The sequence below is a fragment of the Ovis aries genome, chromosome 13 (assembly GCF_016772045.2).
Source record: "Ovis aries strain OAR_USU_Benz2616 breed Rambouillet chromosome 13, ARS-UI_Ramb_v3.0, whole genome shotgun sequence".
Lineage (NCBI taxonomy): Eukaryota > Metazoa > Chordata > Mammalia > Artiodactyla > Bovidae > Ovis > Ovis aries.
Genome location: NC_056066.1, coordinates 53,374,183 through 53,393,192, shown reverse-complemented (window position 1 = coordinate 53,393,192; position 19,010 = coordinate 53,374,183). Strand labels below are relative to the sequence as shown.

Genomic DNA, 19,010 nt, shown 5'->3' with positions numbered 1-19,010 from the left:
TTCCAAGGGCATTCATGCTTCCCTTCCAAGTGTCCCATGTGGTCAGGATCTGGGGACTTGGGTGCCTCGGGCCACATGGGCTACTCCATGTGTGGGGCTTATGAGCACAGCCACACACCCTGCTGGACTGAGATGGGGGAGCTCTGCACAGGTTGGGGGATAGCCCCTGCCCCGGCCACAGGACATGGATAGAGACAGGGTGAGGTCTGGTGTGAGCCATGCTGCCTAGCTTCACCCTTGGGCCCAGACAATGCACTCAGAAGGGATGGTTGGCCGGCGCTGCCAGTCGCCAGTGCAGACACTTGCTTCTCCAGCCACATGACATCATCTTCTCTTGGACACGACTCTTAGGGAAAAGCCATGACATCAGGCTGGCAAGGAAGGTGGAGGGGCGGGGGGGCGGATCCTGCCTTTCTGGAATGGGAGTGCCCCCATGTGCGTGTTCTCATCGAGTCTCTCCCCGACCAAGACCCCCTCCCAGGTACTGCCAGAGGCTGCACCTTGCAAGAGTGTCACTCACAGACAAGTGTCTTGCTCACAGCCACAGAGGCTGGGGCTGCTGTGAACCCACCACCCTGGCCTACAGCGCTGAGCCCTGTGTTCTGCAGCTGAGAAGGAGCAGGGAGAAGGACTGTCCTAGCAGAGGGTGTCACAGGGCCTGGGCCTCAGTGCAGAGGGCCATGCAAAGGACTGCCTGGCCCTCACAGTGTAGTCCAGAGGACTTTCTTGAGCAGCTGGAGCCTGAGGACCTGAGGCCACATGGAGACACAGAATGTCAGAGCAGGAGGTCCTGGCAGCTGGGGTTCATTTGAATGGGTGATGCTTACCTGGATGGAGGTGGTGGGTGATTTCCATTAAAACACAGGAGCTTCCTTGCCCCAGATGTGGGTTGAAATGTGACCACACATGACTGAGGTGGGGGGCATCATAATCTCATTGGGGTCTAAGTCACCCCAAAGCCCGACAGGAGGGAGATTGACCTGCCTGCCAACTGCCAGGCCAGGGAAGCCTCGATGGGTGGCCCTTGGGGCAGGGACGAGGAGGGTACCTCAAGAAGGTCTGAGGGGCTGGGAAGGAGGCTCCCGGGCATCTAGCCCCTCCATGTTGCCATGCCAGCCTAATGGGGGCGGCAGTGTCGGCCCATGGACATCTGGGAGGAGGGGCCTTGGATGTGCCAGAGCCTGGGTGTGAGGCAGCCTCCACTGATTGACAGGCCAACTTCAATGTCCATGTCCTGCCCCAGCTGGCGCTCTGCCCTGCCACCCACTGGGCCAGTTTTGTGCTGAGGAATGGCCTTGGCTCCACAGCTCTCTTTCTCTGTGTGAGGATGAAGCCAGAAATGGCAGATAAGCACCAGAGTCCTGCTGGGTCACACAGGATGGAACTGGGCCCTCACAAGGGACAAGACATGAGTGGCAGGCGCATCCTGGAGGAGGCATCCTGAGGACTGCCTGCAGGGTTGGGAACCAGTGCTCTGACACCAGCAGAAACCGATCCATGTTTCGTCCCTGGAAGCTCAGGGAGAAATAGCTCAAGCTGGTGTATTAAAGGGGATTTCTATCTTCGACATGATATATTCACCAAACATTTTGGACTTTTGCATTCTGTGCCTCCCCAGCTCCCTTCCACTGGTGCCAGCCACCTCTCAAAAACCTTGGGTGCTTGCCAAGCGGGGGTGATGCCCCAACACTGCCAGGGCTGGGGGTGGTGCGTCTCAGGTGCTTGGTACAGCCGTCTGTGAGCACAGGCAGTCCTTCTCCAGCAACCTCAAGCGGGATGAGCCGGTCCTTGGTGCTAGGTTTGCATCCCGAGAGCACAATTACAGGTCCACAGGTGTTCTGGAGCCTTCTCATCCAGTCTGGTCCTTTGCAGGAGGCCAAGTTGGGAGCCCACTGTCCTGCAGAGGAATGTGCTCTCTCCCCTGGCCCTCCTGGTTCCCCCAGAGAGACTGGGTGCCAAGTTCTGAGGCCTGGAGGTCATGACTATGTGAGACCTCAGTGGTGGGGCTGTCGAGGGCCAAGTATGGTCTGCGGCCGAGTGACTTCCGCAGCTCTGGTCTCAGCCACGCTGTCCTCCACAGGTGCCCCACGCCCGGCTGCGATGGCTCAGGCCACATAACGGGGAACTACGCGTCGCACCGGAGGTGAGCCTGCCCCAGGTGCCCTGGGTGCCGGGCCAGCAGTGGGGTCTCCTCAGGCTGATGAAGTTCCAGGCTCCAAGTGACACATTAGTGCCGCTGCACCCCAGCCTGTTTCTTCCCTCAAGTCTGAATTGTCAATGTTCTCAGAGCTGATCGGGATACCCTCTGGCCAGAGCTGGGGGCCGCTTCCTGGACATGGCCTTGCTGCCCACAGAACCTGAGGGGTGGAGGGAGGCAGGTGGGTTGAGAAGTTGCTGTCCTTAAACCACTGTGACATTTTTTCCTCTTGTGAAACTAGCTTGTCAGGCTGCCCTCGTGCCAAGAAAAGTGGAGCCAAGGCCGCACCTGCGAAGGACGACAAGGAAGACCCTGAGCTGATGAAGTGAGTGGGGGTCCTGCTGGCCGCCTGGCTGTTGTGCAGACTTGGGGTTTCCCTGTATTTTATCATTTTAAAAGCTCCTCCTAGACTCTATTTACTTTAATACAGCTGTGACAATGCCTGTTTTTAGGATGCGCTCAGGCCATGCACAGGGACACCCTTGCAGGTGGAGCCATGTGCGTTATGTGGAGGTCACCTGCGTGCATGGGCTCCTATCGGGACTTCCCAGGTCTGTGGTGTTTGACGGGCCGAAGGAGGCAGAGTGCCCTGCCGCCCGTGCACCCAGGGCATCTGGGCCTGGGCCTCAGGGCGTGGGCCGCCCCGGGCACTCACGGGCACTACAGCCTGCATGGCTTCTGGTCTGGTGGGAGGGGTCAGTGTAGGAGTCAAGGAGGAGAGGGTGGTTAGAAAGACAGGGAGGCTTCGAACTGTGTGCATCTGTGTGTCCCCACGCCTCTGCAGGGAGCTGATGTGCAGTGAGGGGGCCTGGGAGGGTCTCTCTGAACTGGGAGTCTACAGTCCTCTTGGGAAGAGAGAGACACCCTGGGCCTTAAGTGAACAGTGTTCCTGACCTCTACTGACCTTCTCCCTGGGGGTTGCTGCCCTGTCATGAACCCTGACCCGAACTTACTCGGTGGGACTGGTATCAGGGCAAACTTATCCTTCCAGAAGGGGCCCTGCCCCTCAAGCTCCCCATGTGCATGTCCCACAGGTGTAAGCAGGTGACCCACCACCCAATTTGCCCAGGACTTTCAGAGCTGACGTTGGGTAGAGCAGGCAGTGGGTCTTGCCGGGGCAGGTGAGGCCTGGAAGAGAATGACTCTGGCTGCCTGGTGGCCCAGGGACTGGAGGAGCTTGGCTGGGCAGGTCCATGGGAAACAGGTCTGCAATGACAGCTGGCACTCAACTCTGCAGAGGGGCTCGACCTGGCCGGAGCTGTGCTGGCTTCTCCAGGGAGATCAGCCCAGCTGTGGCCCAAACATCTGCTTGGCCACAGAGAAGGGGCCAAAGTGACCAGTGTTATGCCCTTCAAAGAGGACAGCCCTACCAGCTGTTTGCTGTAATAAGGCAGTGACTTGTTTATTTAATTTATACAGTAAAACTGTAATGAATACTAAATCAAAATGCAAAATACTGGCTGTCGGTATTGTGAGTGCTGCCTACCAAATGAGAGGGTGGATAGAGAATATTTTTTTCTTCCTAGAATCTCGGAATTTGCCTGTGATCATATAAACACATTGCTGTTATGGATTTAGCAGGGATCCTGCTGGTGTGATAAGTGAATTGTGCTGCATTTGCAAACGATTAAAATCAAGATCAGCATTTTTCACATTAACTGGCAAAAATGGTTTTCCTCTTCCTGATGTGCTGTCAACTTTGCTTTAAAAAAAAAAAAAAAAAAAACAACTTGAGAATTTGCAGCCAAGTGGAGAATGTGACTTCTAGAAATAGTTCAGCATTTATAGGATGGATGAAGTTTCTAATGGCTCCATGGCAAGGAGAAGAGGCCACCCATGTAGCGTCCCTGTTTTATAGGATCTCCTCCCTAGCCATAAACTTTACCTATATTTATAATTGATGAGCGTCTTTACACAAGTGCAGACGGCAGCAGAAACTTTAATCAGTGCTCCAGTTCCTACTGCTTGAAGTGATGTGGCTGGCAGGCAATGGGTGTGATGCGTAGGGGCTGGTGGAGGCAGGGTCCCTTTTATGACATCTTGTGTCTGCAGCTTTTGAGATTAAGTCGGGTCAGCGCTTTGTGGTAAATCCCTTTGGCCACAAGTAGATAACTGACCATTAAAGTCTATGGAGGTTCTGATGTAGAGGTTGGGAGCTGCATGTCCATCACCTTGGAGAGGCCCCACTGTCCCCAGGTGCACTGGCACTTGACCAAACAGCTGTGGCTCTGACTGGGGGTCCCCTGGGTGCGCTACACGACTTAACGAGAGGTCAACTGACACTGAAGATTTGGACCCAGGGTGTGGAGGGAGAGACCAGCAGTGTTACTGCAGCCGGGTCATGAGTGCACTTCCTGGGGACGCCTGCAGCCCCTCCTGAGGTAAAAGCTAGGATTCTGCAAAGAGAGTGGGAAAGCAGAGCCTGGGTTCATCTGTGTAGTGACTTGAAGAGGTGCCTCTCATTGGCTTTTTGATCCTGTGACGTCAGCCTCCCAGGCACCTCAAAGGGGCCCAGCCCAGGAGTCCTCTGGAACCACACAGTTGGGAGGTGTCCAAGTGTGGGGGGTGGACATAGAATGGAACCTTCCCAAGCCCCCTGCAGGGGCCCCTGGTAGTGACTGGGGCTGTTCTGGACTGGGGCTACGGTGGTCTTGGACCAGCTCATTGGACAGCCCTCATGTCTGGGCCCACGTGGCTGGGCTAGATAAAAAAGAAGAGCCAAGAGAGGGGACAGGTGAGGATGGTCCCAGCCAAGGAGTCCATTTCTGAGACTGAAAGGTTACTGCTGCAAGCTGTGAATGATGCCGGGATTCGTGGCTTCCGGAGGAGAGGAATTTGATCAGCGGCCAGAGACGAGGCATGATCGCTCGGAGCTTTTGTGTGGCAAAGTTTTATTAAAGTATAAAATGGATAGAGAACATGGCTGACACAGACATCAAAGGGGATAGAAAGAGTGCCCCGTGGCTAGTTTTTAGCAAGGCATTTTATACCTGTTGGCAAGCTGCTAATCAGATAAAAGAAATGCCTCAAGACTGAGAGTTGCACCAGGGCCCTCTCCCACAACACGCATTTTGAGATAGAATGGGACAAGGGGAGTCATCTCTGGCCATAAAACAATTGACACGAATCTTGAAGAAAGGCAGATTTCCAAGAAAATACATAATTTCATTAATGTAGCTTAAGAAAACATTTCCATAAGAAAAACACATTGGTTAGCTCAAGGTTTGAGATAAAGTTCAGTTCAGGTGGAACCAGGTGTTGCCACGACAACACAGGATTAGAAGAGAACAGAGAAAAAAAAAACGTCCGCCACTTGAAGTTTATTTCCTCCTGCTGCCTGGGGACCTCCAGCCTTCCTACCCAAGCTGTGAACCCTCTCAAGATGAGGGCAGAGTGTGGGGGCCACCAGGCAGCGCATCACCCCCAGCCTTGCCACCTCTGGGGGCTTCCTGCCTCTGACTTGTCTGTATCCCAGAGACCTCTCTGTGAACTGGGTCCTCTGCGACTTTTGGGTCTTCGGCCGTAGAAAGCTTTGACAAATGTCCAGTGCTCAGAGCAAGCTCCCAGCAAGTGGTCTCTGGGGTGATACAGAAGTGATGCTGGCAGCAAGGTCTAGGTGTGGACCAGGAGGCCACCAAGAGTCAGCTCCAGGCCCCCCAGGGTCACTGCTGCTGGGGGACAGGGAGAGAAGGTGGGTGCTGGCCCCCAAGCCACACAGGGGATGTGAGGCTGAGGCTGAAGAGGGGGTGCGAGCCCTCTGCTAGTTTGTCCAGGGGACCCTAGCACGTCTCTGGGTCTGGCTTGGTGGGGTCTCTGGGCTCCTCTTCCAGCTCCAGCACCCAGTGTTCACCTCTGACCTCTCTGTGCCCAGGTGCCCGGTTCCAGGCTGTGTGGGGCTTGGTCACATCAGCGGCAAATACGCCTCTCACAGAAGTGCATCCGGCTGCCCGCTGGCAGCTCGGAGGCAGAAAGAGGGTTCCCTCAACGGCTCGTCTTTCTCCTGGAAGTCCCTGAAGAATGAGGGGCCCGCCTGCCCCACCCCAGGCTGTGACGGCTCCGGTCATGCCAATGGGAGCTTCCTCACTCACCGCAGGTGATTGTCCCCACCCCACCCTTCTGTCACCCAGGAGAGACCCCAGCTGTGGCACTGTGGCACGGCTCCCAGGGATGTGCCAGACCAGGGCACAGGTGAGAACAGTAGTTTCTTGAGGAAAAAGACCCAAACTGATAGCCACCTGGGGGAAGCCATGGAAACCTGCTGGGACCACGTGACGGCCTGTGTGACGTGTCACCCAGGTGTCTACTGTCCTAAGACCCCTTTATACATCCCATGGAGTCCCTCTGGCAAGACAGAGCAGAGCCCCCCTGTGTCTGGGACACACTTTCTTAAAGCAGGCTGAGGCTTTTCCTGAAAAGCATTGTCACAGCTCATACCCTGTCCCTCCTACTGGGGTTTCATCTTTGAACTTGGGGCCCAGGCCTTTCCTCTACAAGGGACCCCTCCATGCCTGGGCAGTGGGCCCGGGCAGCACTGGCCAGCTCTGACCTGCCCTGATACTGCCCTTGGTGCTGAGGGTCTTGCCCCATCAGCCCTCTTCCTCTCTGTGCTGGGAAGCCACACGAGTCACTGCTTGGTCCTGTCAGAAACCTTTTTTCTATGTTATTTTTTTTGTCCTCATCTCTCCACCTTTAAGATTAATTAGCTTATTTATTCCACAAGCCGTTGCTGAAAGCACATCAAATACCAGTCTCTGGAGAACAAGATGACAACCAGCCCTCCTGGAGCTGAGTGGTCAGGGCAGGTGCAGAGACAGACTTTGCAACCAACAAATATGTTATTAGTTTGGCTAAGGACACTGTGGGGAAGATAGAGCAGGCAGGGGTGAGGAGGTCTTTTCTGAGAGGTGGTGCTTGCCCTGAGCTTCTGGGAACAAACCTTCAGAGCAGGGGCCTGAGCTGGGAATGGCCCGCGCTGTTGGAGGAGTGAGGAAGCTGGGGGCCAGGAGCCAGGACCGGAACATCAGGGATGAGTGACAACGCTCCAGACAGGATAGTCCTCCAACAGCCCGGCTCTCACTGGGACTTGTGACCTTAGACTGGCTTGTGAGGCATGACCTTGGATTGGTCTTCATGCATGACCTTTGCTTCCAGCTTGTCTGGCTGTCCCAGAGCGACCTTTGCAGGAAAGAAGGGAAAACTCTCAGGGGATGAGGTTCTTGGCACGAAATTCAAGACGAGTGATGGTGAGGCTGCCCCCTGCACCCCCTGCATGTGGTCCTGGGACCTAAGTGGGCGGGAGGTTTAGGCAAGAGATGGGTCGGGAAGCAAAGCCCCTCCTGGAGTGAGTTGTGGTGGAGACAGAGCTCTTGAGCTGAGCTGCCAGGGCCCCTCACCTCGGCTCAGAACCTCTGGCTGCCCTGTGCCCAGCATGGTCATCACAGCTCTAGCCTGGGGCTTGGTGAGCCCTATTGGCAGCACCAGAAGCCGTGTTCTCGGGGTGTGTGGACCTGTGTTCTCAGGCTTCGTGAGAGGGAAGTGGAGGAAACCAGCACCATCTGGAAAAGCTTCCATTTTTAACTTAGCAATTAACACTTGCCCAGGAGGTATCTGTTTTCCCACCAAGACCAGGGCCTGGAGCCCCACAGCTGACACACAGCCACTTTCCCAGTCTGAGACGTGGGCCACGAGTCACTGGGGCTTCTCCTCCGAAAGGGCTCCCCAGGCCCACCTAGAAAGCAGGCCTTGACTGACCCCCTCCCCTCCTTGTGAGAGCCACGACTGAGGTTTCTCTCTGGGGTAGTGCTGGACAACGACGAGGAGATCAAGCAGCTGAACCAGGAGATTCGAGACCTAAACGAGTCCAACTCTGAGATGGAGGCCGCCATGCTGCAGCTGCAGTCCCAGGTGGGTGGTGCCGCCCTGCCCTGTCCCCACCTGCCCTAAAACCCAGGATGTCCTTCCCATCCTCCCCCTTTTTCTGCTCAGTACGTGTTCCACCCATCAGGAGTCCTGAGGTGCTGGTAGGCACCATCCTGTTGGTTTGTAGGAGCAGAACCGCAGCGTGGGTCATCAGAACCCGACTGGAGCTGTGTTCCAGCCCAGCATGGCCACACACCTGCTAAGTGACCTGGTGTACTTCTTATTCCGAGCGTGCCTTGATGCCCTCCCAGTCAGATAAGGATAATAGGAGAATCTGTCCTATTCGGTTGTCGTGAGACGAACGCATTCCTACAAGGAAAGCAATTCACACAGGGTCTGACCCAGAAGAACCGCTGTGCTGAGGGACAGGGTTACAGATTGCCTTGAGTCTGTGTCCTATCCCTGAGTTCCCCAAAATGAACACTCAAAACGAAAACAAAAACAAACCAAAAAACAGTGAATTTCTTATTTTGAAAAGAACATGCCCTTCCTTGGCTGCTGAGTAGGGGCTGGAGCAGAGATAGGGGCACAGAGGAGCAGCCACACATGGCCATGTCCCCAAGGACAAGGAGGTGACCTGGCCCTGTGGGGGTGGAGGGCATGGGGACTGGGGAAGTGTGAGATGCTGGAGTCCTTGTGTCTTCTGCGGCCCCTCCTTTCTCTGGCAGACGGGCTTTTATGCCGACCTCCTCTTACCCAGAAGCCGGTGTAAAAATAGCAGCAGCTGATGAGGATCAGCAGGGATTTCTGTCCTGCCCTGCAGCGTCTCCCCAGTTCAGAGGCAGTGCAAGTGGAGAGGGGGTACAGGGGCTGCCTCTGGGCACCGAGACGCCCTTCTGGGTGGCTTTCCCCATATTCTTCCCTGCTGTTTTCCTTCTCGAAGTCCAAGGCATCTCCCAGTGTCAGTACCCTTGAAAAGCACCTCTGGTTTCTCTTCATTGGCCAGCACCCACCTACTTACAGAGAGATTATTCACAGAGTCCTTTTGGAAGGACTTTCCCCTCCAGGGAGTTTTGCATTACATGCCCTGCTGGAGAGTAGGGAAGGCAGGCTCAGGACCTCTGCTCAAACCTTTTAAAGCCAAAGGCTGATGCTCCTCCCCAACCCCTCCTAAAAGTGTTCCTGCACCCCAGGGATGGCCTGAGGCGCCATCCACACTGATGAGCTTGCCTCTGCCCTGAGTGAGGCTGGGGGCTGCCCTCCCAAGCATGTTTGCTCCAGGCCAGGCCCCAGGGTGAGCTTCTTGCCCACCTTGCCTACAGGCCTCTGACACTCTGAGACTCATGTGGTGCCTGCAGCACCCAGAGCAGGCGAGACTGCCCATGGCTGGCAGCCCGGTGGAGTTGTCCTCTGTTCTCTGATGTTCCATGTGGAAGCCTTGGAGCCCCTGGAGAACTTTCGGACTCCCTCCTGGCACTCTGTTGGGTCCAGAGAAGACATGCTTGTGCTGGAAACCCCAGGGTGAACTTTGACGTGCTGGTCCACTCAGCTGAGAGTGGCAGCGGTCTGCGCTGCTGCCTTCATAGTTTTGATGAGGCACTTGGTTGGTCTTTCTGGTGGGGATGTTCCACCAGGTGGGAACAGTGTTTCCACCACAGAGGAAGAGCAGGAAGCCAGTGATGGGCTGGGACACGAAGCCAGTGTCTCCTTCTGTGCTCTTCTCCACCCCACAGGACAGCTGGGCTCAGAAAGCCATGGCCCCCAGCCCCTAGCTCAGTCACTGTCCGCCCCCTCCACCCAGGGACCAGGGCACTGCCAACCCTCACTGTGGCAGGGCTCCTGCCTCTTCGCCCTCTCCTGGAGGGACATGAGACGGCCCAGTGGGCATGCCGGTCCTGCTCCTAGGACACTCCAGGCAGCAGCTCTCGTCTCTGTCTGGCAGATCTCGTCCATGGAGAAGAGCCTGAAGAACATCGAGGAGGAGAACAAGCTCATCGAGGAGCAGAACGAAGCCCTGTTTCTGGAGCTGTCGGGCTTGAGCCAGGCCCTCATCCAAAGTCTTGCCAACATCCGCCTTCCGCACATGGTAAGCAGTTAGCAGCCCTGTGGCCTCCCCAGCTGAGCTGGCACCTGTATCCTGGGGCTTCGGGGAGGGCAGGCACCCCTCTGCCTCTGGAAGGGCCCCACCCCGGGCAGATTGCTACCCATGGTGGCTGTCGCACCCTGGGCAGCCTGTGCCATGATGGTCTTAGCCCGAGTGCTGCCTGTGGCGGGTCTGTGCGCTCATCTCTGGCGGCGTGGGCTTTCTGGGTCTGAGGCTCCCCCATCCTCTCCCATTACTGCTGGAAACCCTGGGGCCCCTGCATGGACGGGCCTCGCTAAACCAGTTGTGTTCTCCAGGAGCCGATATGTGAGCAGAATTTTGACGCCTATGTCAGCACCCTCACCGACATGTACTCCAACCAGGAGTGCTACCAGAACCCAGAGAACAAGGACCTCCTCGAGAGCATCAAGCAGGCCGTGAGGGGCATCCAGGTCTAGGCCTCCTTGTTTGAGGAGCCACCATGCTGACTCGGGGCGCCCAGGGCACCCCGACTCACCTCTGTCTTTTACCTCCCTAGCCCTGCCCTCCCAGTGGAGATTCCCACTCACAGTGACTTCTCGTTGGCAGCCCAGGGTGGCCTCGGCAAGGGGGTGGGAGTGTTTAGCCAGAGGAGTGCCTGGAAATCCTCGTCTCCCTCGATGTGACTCACGCGCCGGGCCAGAGGCCTTGACCTCTCAATGTGAGTGCGGGGCGTGAAGTATTACAAAGTGATTTATTTTTGCTTCTGAAAGCTCGAAGTCTCCAATGGAAACTCACGGACAAGGTTCTCAGGGAAGTTTTGGAGCTGCAACCACAGTATTCCTTTGTCTGTCAAGGCCGAGGGGGCAGCCTGGCCGGGCGGGTGGTGCGTGTGATGAGTCAGCCTGGAGTGGCCAGTGCGCCCGTGCGGTGAGGCCGCTGTGACAAGTGTGTTTCCTGTTGTCCTTTAATTCACTTTTATGTTAAGCGTGGAAGAGAGCAGCGTTCCAGAGGGTAGGTTAGGAACAGGCCTGGAGGAAGCTGGCCCGGGGCCTCCTGAAGACAGCGCTGGTTCCACAGGGAAGCACCTCTGGCAGAGCCCGCAGACCCTGCGCTCAGGGTCAGGCTCCCTCAAGGCTGCAGCCTTTAGACCCAGGTCGGGGTCCAGGTCAGGGCCTCTGGCTGTCTGTGTGCCCACCTGGCCTGTGACCCACCACTGCCCATCACCGGGTCACGGCTGAGCTTTACCGAGGTGGGGGAAGTGACAGCAAGGTCAGGCGATAAATTCCTGACTGGAGACCACCAAGGTGTCACTTCTGTTTAGATCCATTCGAGATTCAAAAGAAGATAAATTTTGATTTAATGTGTTAAAAACACAATGTTCCTAACATGTAAATAGAATCCAAGCCAACTGTGACTGCGATTCCAAGTTAGTATTTAAAAGTAGAGAAATTGCACTTCCTGGAAGAAATGAGAAAGTAGTTAGTTTAATTATTCTGTAAATTATTTAATTTTGTCAAAATGTAAGTATTTATATTCACAACCTCTTATGTTAATGTTGGCTATTTATTTAACATTTTTATTTATTAATTTTATACTATTTTACCTAGACCCCACACCAGGACATATGAGAGGGAAGTAAATGAAATCAAAGCAAACTTAACTATTTGACTATGAGAAGGGCCACAAAAAATCTTGCTGTAACTTCTAGTTATGATTTTAATGCAACTGAGTTATTTTTTATATATTTTGTTATTTATTCTTTTAATAATGGAGTTTTTAAAAAGTATTTTGTAACTGAGGAATTTTGATAATTTGGGGATATTTCCCCTTTGGTCCAATGGAAAGAAAGACTTTTCGGTTCTCTTCATCCCTTTGGCTCTTTGTTTCAGGCACGGACGACAGCAAATGGCATTCTGTGTTCATTGTTTATTTAAGTGTAGTGCAGCTGTGTGCTCTGGCGTGTCTCTTGTGTTGCGTCTGTGTGCCGGTTCTTGATGGCTGAGTCCTATCGCTGTGAGGGGCGCTGGCTGCAGGCCGCCCTGAGCAGCTCCCGCTCTAGGCTCCTGTCCTCTGACAGCTCTGATACTGTGATCCTCCTTCCTCAGGAAACGCTGACCCCACAGCACAGCACTTCTCAGTGTGTTTGCAGGGTGATTTCCTAATAAAAGTCCACTCTGACTGTGAGTGGGAGCCGTGTCTGTGGTGGGGACGCCGACTCTGTCCCGGGAGCTCTGGGGGTCACCTTCCTGGAGAGAGGGCGGTGGGTGGGTCCTCTGTGATGCACACGTAGGAGCCACGTTTCCTTTGTGGAACTGCCCTCCCCGGAGGTCTGAGTCACAGACAGTGCGTGTGTGAATCGGGGTTTTCTCAGGGTCAGAAGTCTTTCTGCTGGTGTTGTTGGCCTGGGGGGTGGGGGTGGGGTGGCGCTGTGAAATGAGGGCTGCCCCAGACCACCTCTCCTGGCTTCAGGAGGAAGTCCTGTGCAGGGGAGAGTTTGGACATTCCGGAGGGAGGCAGAGTTGACAGGAGGGGAGAGCAAAGTGGGAGGGGGAGGCAGAGAGACCTCTCTGGTGGCCTTTTCAGAGCTCCTGCATTCAGCCATATGTGAAGGCGGCTATGATTGCAGTGGCTCCTCACTGCTTTACACTTTTGTGTCAGCTGTGGCTCTCCCAGGTGAGACTCAGGTATGGGGCTTCTAGTCAACATTCACCCTGAACTGTCAACATGCTTTGACCTCCCTGGGCATCTAGCTCTTGAGGGCAACCTGGAGCTCCCTGCCTGACCTGTGAATAAAGCGAGACTTTTAGGAATGCTGGGCCTTACTCCCAAGCCCTGTCCAAGTCAGATGGCTGAGGATCTGGAGGGTTCCAGCTACTGGCTTTGGAGACCAGAGAAGGTAGCAGCATGGAGGGGTGTGTGAAACCTGTACAGCCTTGAGGAAGGGCTCCTGGAAGGCACGGAGGATTGGTGGTCCAGGACGTGCACATCCGTGTCAGTACCCATCCGTGGGTGCTGGGGTGACAGCATTCTGGGGCCATGAAAGTTGGCTGCCTGATGGCAGGTGATGAGCAGAGGCCAGGACTGTGGAGGAATGGGCGGATGGCCACGTTCATCCTGCATCGTCTCACTTCCACCCTCTCCCAGGACTCCGCCTGCTCCCTGCCAAGTGTTTAGCGGGCTGCTTAGCCTCCTGACTCTGAAATGTTGCACTTCAGGGGACCCACATACCTGCCCCCAACCCCGCACCAGTTTAGCCAGAGCCTCTCCCCAGCGCCACGGGGCCTGGCCTCAGCGCGTGCTTCTGAGGCCTCCAGCACCTGAGAAGCACCGATGCCTGTGGAGGCGGCAGTGTGCAGGAGCAGGTGTGCTTGCCGTGCTGGCCCCCAGCCAGCTTCATCGTGGGGTGCTCTGCCGGTGGGCTCCGTGCAGCCTGATTGGTCTGAAGACCCAGGAAGACAGCACGACTGGGAAGAGGGCCCCGGAGGTCACCCTCCAGAGCAGGTGAGTGTGCATATGTAGGGGGACCAAGGGGCGGTGGGGGGTGGGGACAGGGCTGGAGCAGGGCTCTCTCCACTAGCTGCATCTCAGTAAAGACTTCTGTGCATAGGTGGGGACAGGTGGGCCATGGTGAGAGGACAGCCGGGGAGAGATCAGTTCCAAACCAGCCCGGGACTGGCCCTGGGCCTGGGCTCCAGCCACGATGGACTCAACTTTGCCCTTCAGGGCTGCTCCGGCCCATGGCTGGCTGGGGTGCACCAAGGGTATGCCCCTGGAACGTGGGTGGCACCCCCTGCTGTGGGATCCCGGAAGACCTCTCAGAGAAGCTGTGTGTGGGATGTGGCTGGTGGGTCGGAGGAAGGGCTTGCTGGAGAGGGAGCACTGAGCACCTTGAGGGTGGGTGTTGGTGTGTAGGACCCTGATATTGAAGAACTATGGCACAGAGGAGGCTGCTTGGTCCTGTAAGACCTGTAGATTTTCCCAACTCTGTTTCGGTTGCCAGAGTTCTGGGATGTACTAGGGAGCCTGGTCTCGGGGTTCTGGGCCCTCAGTATCTTTTCTTTGGAAGCTCTCGGCTTCTACCCACCATGATGTCCTGGGCTTCTGAGGGTTTGTCCACTGTGGGGTCAGCAGACTGAGCTTGAATGGGGCTCTGCCTTCACCCACTGGTGTCTGTGCCTGATGCTGTGGGCAGAGGGACCATAGTAGCCCCCCTGGCTTCAAGCAGAGGCAGCATCACCGTGATGCTAGAAGGTTGTATAGTTCTGCAGTCTGATGATGACATTAGCTGTTCACCCCCCAAAAGCTGCTTCCACCTCTTGCTTGAAGGGTCTACCTCCAGGGTTGGAGGAGGGTCTTGGTGTCATTGGCATATGCTGCTCAGGACTTATTTGTGCTATGGGGACCTCATCCATAGCCAGGCCTCTTCTCCCAGCCTGTGGTCCCTTCTTTTACACTTTCCAGAGAGTACAACTCAAGGCTTTATCTGGAGGAAGGGGAGCATTCCCCAGTGCCAGTCATCTTTGTTACAGGACCCCTCTTCCTTCTCTAACATCACCTGAATCTGCCAGTTCCTGGCTTCCTGAGGAGTGGACGGCCTTGGTCCTGAACTTCCCACACTCTGGCTGTAATCCAGCCTTTGGGTCTAGAAGTCATTTGCTACACATTTATGTGTTTTGGCTTCTAAATCACATTGTTGTCCCCTCTTCCATCTTCCCATTCCTGCCAGTTTATACCTTAAACGTTGTCAGTTTAGCCAGGTCTTGAGAGGGTGCCAAGGTAGATAGGTGAGTCTACTTGCCCTCCTTACCTGGACCCACAGGTGGAGAGCACCTGGCTGTGTGTGGTGGCTGCCTGATTGCAGGAGAGACTCTTCCTTTCACCACTGTGCCACTAAGGCTCATGGCTCTGTAGAGGCTGTTACAGCTGTGGGTGTGGAGGGTTCCTAACATAGGTCCAAACTTGCCATACAGGTCAGCCAGTGTTACAGACGCTTCCTTTCTCTTTGCTCCTCCTTTGAAATGGTACATGGCTTCTCTGACAGAACTCCAGTCCCCACATCAGCCAAGTGCCTGTCAGGTTAAACCACACAGTGGGCCAGGTGACCCGTGACTGTAGGCACCCTACCAGTGCTGGCAGCTGGCCTTTGGGAGAGGCCCTGCAGTCTTCTCTGTCCCTCAGCCCTCTGCCCCCACTAGCCTCTCCCCTTTCCCTGTCCCCTCATGTCAAGGGTGTGTGGGCTGCTGAAGTCTGGCCTCTCCCCTCCCAACACTTTTTAGGGCTCCCCATCCCTCGGTCTCTGGGCCCTCCTCCAACCTGTCCCCTTGCACTCTGCAGAGGTGGCCCTGGGTCACCCCCTGGCCTCTGCCCTCTCTTTCTCACCCTCCCTACAGCTGTGTGCCATGTGCAGAGAATGCCTGCGCTGCTCCCCGAGGCTGCCTTTCCCAGCCTAGCTCTTTCTGGGTCTCCACTTGAATGTCCCACCTGTTGCAGGAGGGCTGATCAGGGTGCTCATTGTCAGGCCACAGTGGGCAGGGGGATGGCTGCACTGGGTAGGAGGAGGGCCCAGGGCCCAAGCTGTGATTAGGAAGATCCAGCTGTGTCCCTGGACACCTTGGCTAGGGGCAGCTCAAAGGTGGGAGCCACGCCTGGCAGAAGCCCCAGGGTTAAGAAGTCTCTAGACCTGCTTGGAGCATCAAACAAGAGACCTTGAGCCTAACCCTCCTGATAGGGGGCTCCAGGGTGAACTCCAGCCTCAGTTCCCCACCTTCTGGTCCCTCCTTCCAGATGCTGAGGGCTTGAGAGGAAAGCAATCAGTGCTTCTGATTTGTAATTAGCATCAGTTTAAAATGTGAAGGGGGCTTCCCTGGTGGCTCAGATGGTAAAGAATCCACCTACAATGTGGGAAACCTGGGTCTGATCCCTGGGTTGGGAAGATGCCCCAGGAGGAGGGCATGGCAACCCGCTCCAGTATTCTCGCCTGGAGAATCCCCATGGACAGAGGAGCCTGGTGGCTACAGTCCATGGAGTCGCAAAGAGTTGGACACGACTGAGTGAGAGTAGCCACAAAGAGACAGTGTTTGTCTCCCTTCATCTTGAGCTCATAACAGATTGAGTCTTTTTTCCCAGGATGAGGAGAAGGTTCATTACAGATCAGAATGTCTGTAATGTGGCCTGAGGCACCTGGATGCCCCAGGGCAGTGTGGGAAGAGCCAGGTGGAAGCTGACCTCTGTGTCTTGGACAAAGATGGTGATGTAGCCTCAGGCAGCCCCACCTGGACATAGGGGGTCTGCAGCTTTATTTCTAGGTTCACACAGTCCATGTCCTCTGAAGGGAGGAGGGCAGACCAGCCACATGTTCTGATCTGCTCTCTGGGTCCTCCTGGAGAGGGTCTACCTTCGCTGTAAGCTGGGGATGGTGGCGGCCACCAGGCAGCTCACATCTGCTGTCAGAGTGGCCTCGTGAACAGGAAGGCCCAGAGGCCCCTCTTCTGTTCTTGGGTGAGGATTCACTGTCACTGGAGTGACCATAGGTTCCCCACAGAGTGGCCAGGCTTGTTCATGAGGCGGTCTCCTCCAAGGCACACATTTTTGGTCATAAGCAGAGAGGGGTAAGACATGGTTCTTGCTCTGGGACGACATTTTCCAGAACTTTCCTGATTATTCCAGAACCACCTCCACACTGTACCCTCCCTGGAGGCCCCTCCACATTCCCGTTGTTTCCGGAGGGTACGGCGGGCTCCTGACCTCATCCCCTGTGCTGACTCTGGGGGGAGGGGAAGGTCTGTCCTGTGTGATTCCCACCAAACTCAGGTCTGGGATCACGACTAGACCTACAAACAGGTTTCCTTTGTGAAGTGCTGACTGCTGGGGCCTTTTAGAGTCCAGGACAACTTGAAATTGAGAAGCGACATGCGCATGTGCAGAGGGTTTCTCTACCTGGCCCATGGCCCTCTCCAAATTCTTCAGTGCAGCAGGGACACGTCCCCACTCGCAGTCCCCACGTGTCCTGTGATTATGACACTATGGGCAGTCCAGACCCTGGGCAAGTCAACCCCTCTGTATGGCAGTTTCCTTGTCAGTTCAGGGGGCGTACAAGCTGAGACATGAGTTCACTGCAGTGGGGACCAGGCCATTCTGAAACATCTGGACTCCCCAGCCCTTCTATCGCAGGTCCCTGCGAAGCCAGCTCAGAGGCATCTGTGAGAGAGGGTAATAATAGTGGTGGTCTGCTCCAGGTCTCAAAGTTCACCCCCTGCCCACCGAGCTTTGCCCCAGAGGCCATCCACACTCCTCACTCTTGCTGGAGGTGATCTGGGGGCACTTTCCACAAGGCTTATGCACCCCTGGGTAACCAGTGGTGTTGGGGCAGGGGATTCTATTGCCCGCCCCCAACACCCTGCCGTGTGTTGGAGCCGTGGGTCAGAACTGGCGACCTTCAAACATTGTTCAGTCACTTGAACCCTTTAAATGGAGTGTCACCTGGAGCCTCTGAGCTGCTCTGGCAGAGGCTGAGGGTCCGGACTGGTGCGGTCATGCGGAGCCAAGCACAGACTTCATGCTCAGTGGGTTGGAGGAGGGCCCAGGAAGCATATCTGGACAGGTACAAGGAGCAACACATGGAGGTGAGTTAGGAGCGCTGGGTGAGACCCCCTCATGGGGCCTCTGGTTTCTGATATGGTGATGTCATGATTTCTCGTAACATCTTATGGAAAACCCAAACCAACTTTTTACATTACACAGGTGTCAGCTCTCAGGGTGTGAGTCCAGGGCCACCTCACAGCTGTGGACCTTGAGCAGGATACTACCAGCCTCTATGCCTCAGCTTCCTTCTTGATACATTGGTTCATAGCACATGCTGCTGAAGGGGTGTGGGAGGGAGTGATGGGAGCCCAGACCCCAGGCCACACACCACTTCTGACACTCTGTGAACACCTCTAGCCCACCTCCTCTTCCTGCAACCCCATCAGCACCAGCCACCATTCCTGGCCCCAAGGTCAGACCCCTGCTGTCTGATCACCGTGACCAGCTAAGCTCAGGGCTTGCGGGTGCCACCTGGGGCAGTGCTGTGCCACCCACCTGGTGACCACAGGTTGAATCTGTCTGCTGCTGCTGCCCTTCCCTAGTACCTGGTTTTGTCCAGGTACCAACAGCTGCAGCCAGAGGTTCTGGAGTTTGCTCTCTCCAGACCAGCCCGTGACTCTAAGGCTGTTACCCGCTCATTCTCTCCCCTCAAGCTTTCCCTCTCATGAGTCACAAAACATAGTGGCGGGTGGCTAAGTGGCTGGATAAGGGGGAGGGGACCCTTGAACCTGGGAACAGCATCCTAAGAAATGGGGGTGTCAGCTTCTTGGGGGGTGGTGCTTCCACCCCAGGGGTCCTGCAGACAGGCTTCTGGACCCTGGTCTGGCATCCCTTCTGTAGAAGGACCCAGTTCTAAGGTTCTCCAGAGAAACAGAACCAAGAGGTAATATTTGTATCTGCTGTGTCTCTTTCTGTAAGCCTACATTTATATCTGTATATCAAGAGAGAGGTGTTTTCAGGAACTGGCTCACATAGTGTGGGGGTGTAAGTCTGAAATCTGCAGAGCAGGCCAGCAATCTGGAGACCTGGGAAAAGGTGATGTTTGGAGGCAGAATCCCTTCTTCCGTGGCCCCAGGAGCAGGGGATGGGGGGTGGGATGGGAGTGGAGGGGTGGGGAGGGATCTCCGTCTTTGCTCTTAGGGCCCCAGATACATGGATGAGGCCTTCCTACATTTTGACAGATAATTTGCTTTATTCAAAATTAACTGATTTAAATGTTAACTACATTTAAAAATACCCTCACAATAATACCTAACTTGTATTTGACAAAATATCCGAGCACCATAACTTAGTCAAGTGGACACATAA

At 55.4% G+C, this 19,010-nt stretch overlaps 1 protein-coding gene across 6 annotated transcripts in view; it reads left to right on the top strand.

Moving 5' to 3' along the window:
- MYT1 (myelin transcription factor 1) overlaps positions 1–12,305 on the top strand; it is a 67,193-nt gene extending 54,888 nt beyond the window's left edge. For all 6 annotated transcript variants that reach the window (XM_042229842.1, XM_042229838.1, XM_042229839.1 and 3 more), the window contains 7 exons: positions 2,081–2,143; positions 2,439–2,522; positions 6,069–6,290; positions 7,349–7,440; positions 7,998–8,101; positions 9,999–10,142; positions 10,457–12,305. In XM_042229842.1, the coding sequence (XP_042085776.1) occupies positions 2,081–2,143; positions 2,439–2,522; positions 6,069–6,290; positions 7,349–7,440; positions 7,998–8,101; positions 9,999–10,142; positions 10,457–10,597 (850 nt within the window). In that variant the 3' untranslated portion in view covers positions 10,598–12,305. The remainder of the gene's footprint in view (positions 1–2,080; positions 2,144–2,438; positions 2,523–6,068; positions 6,291–7,348; positions 7,441–7,997; positions 8,102–9,998; positions 10,143–10,456) is intronic.
- Positions 12,306–19,010: the final 6,705 nt, after the last annotated feature.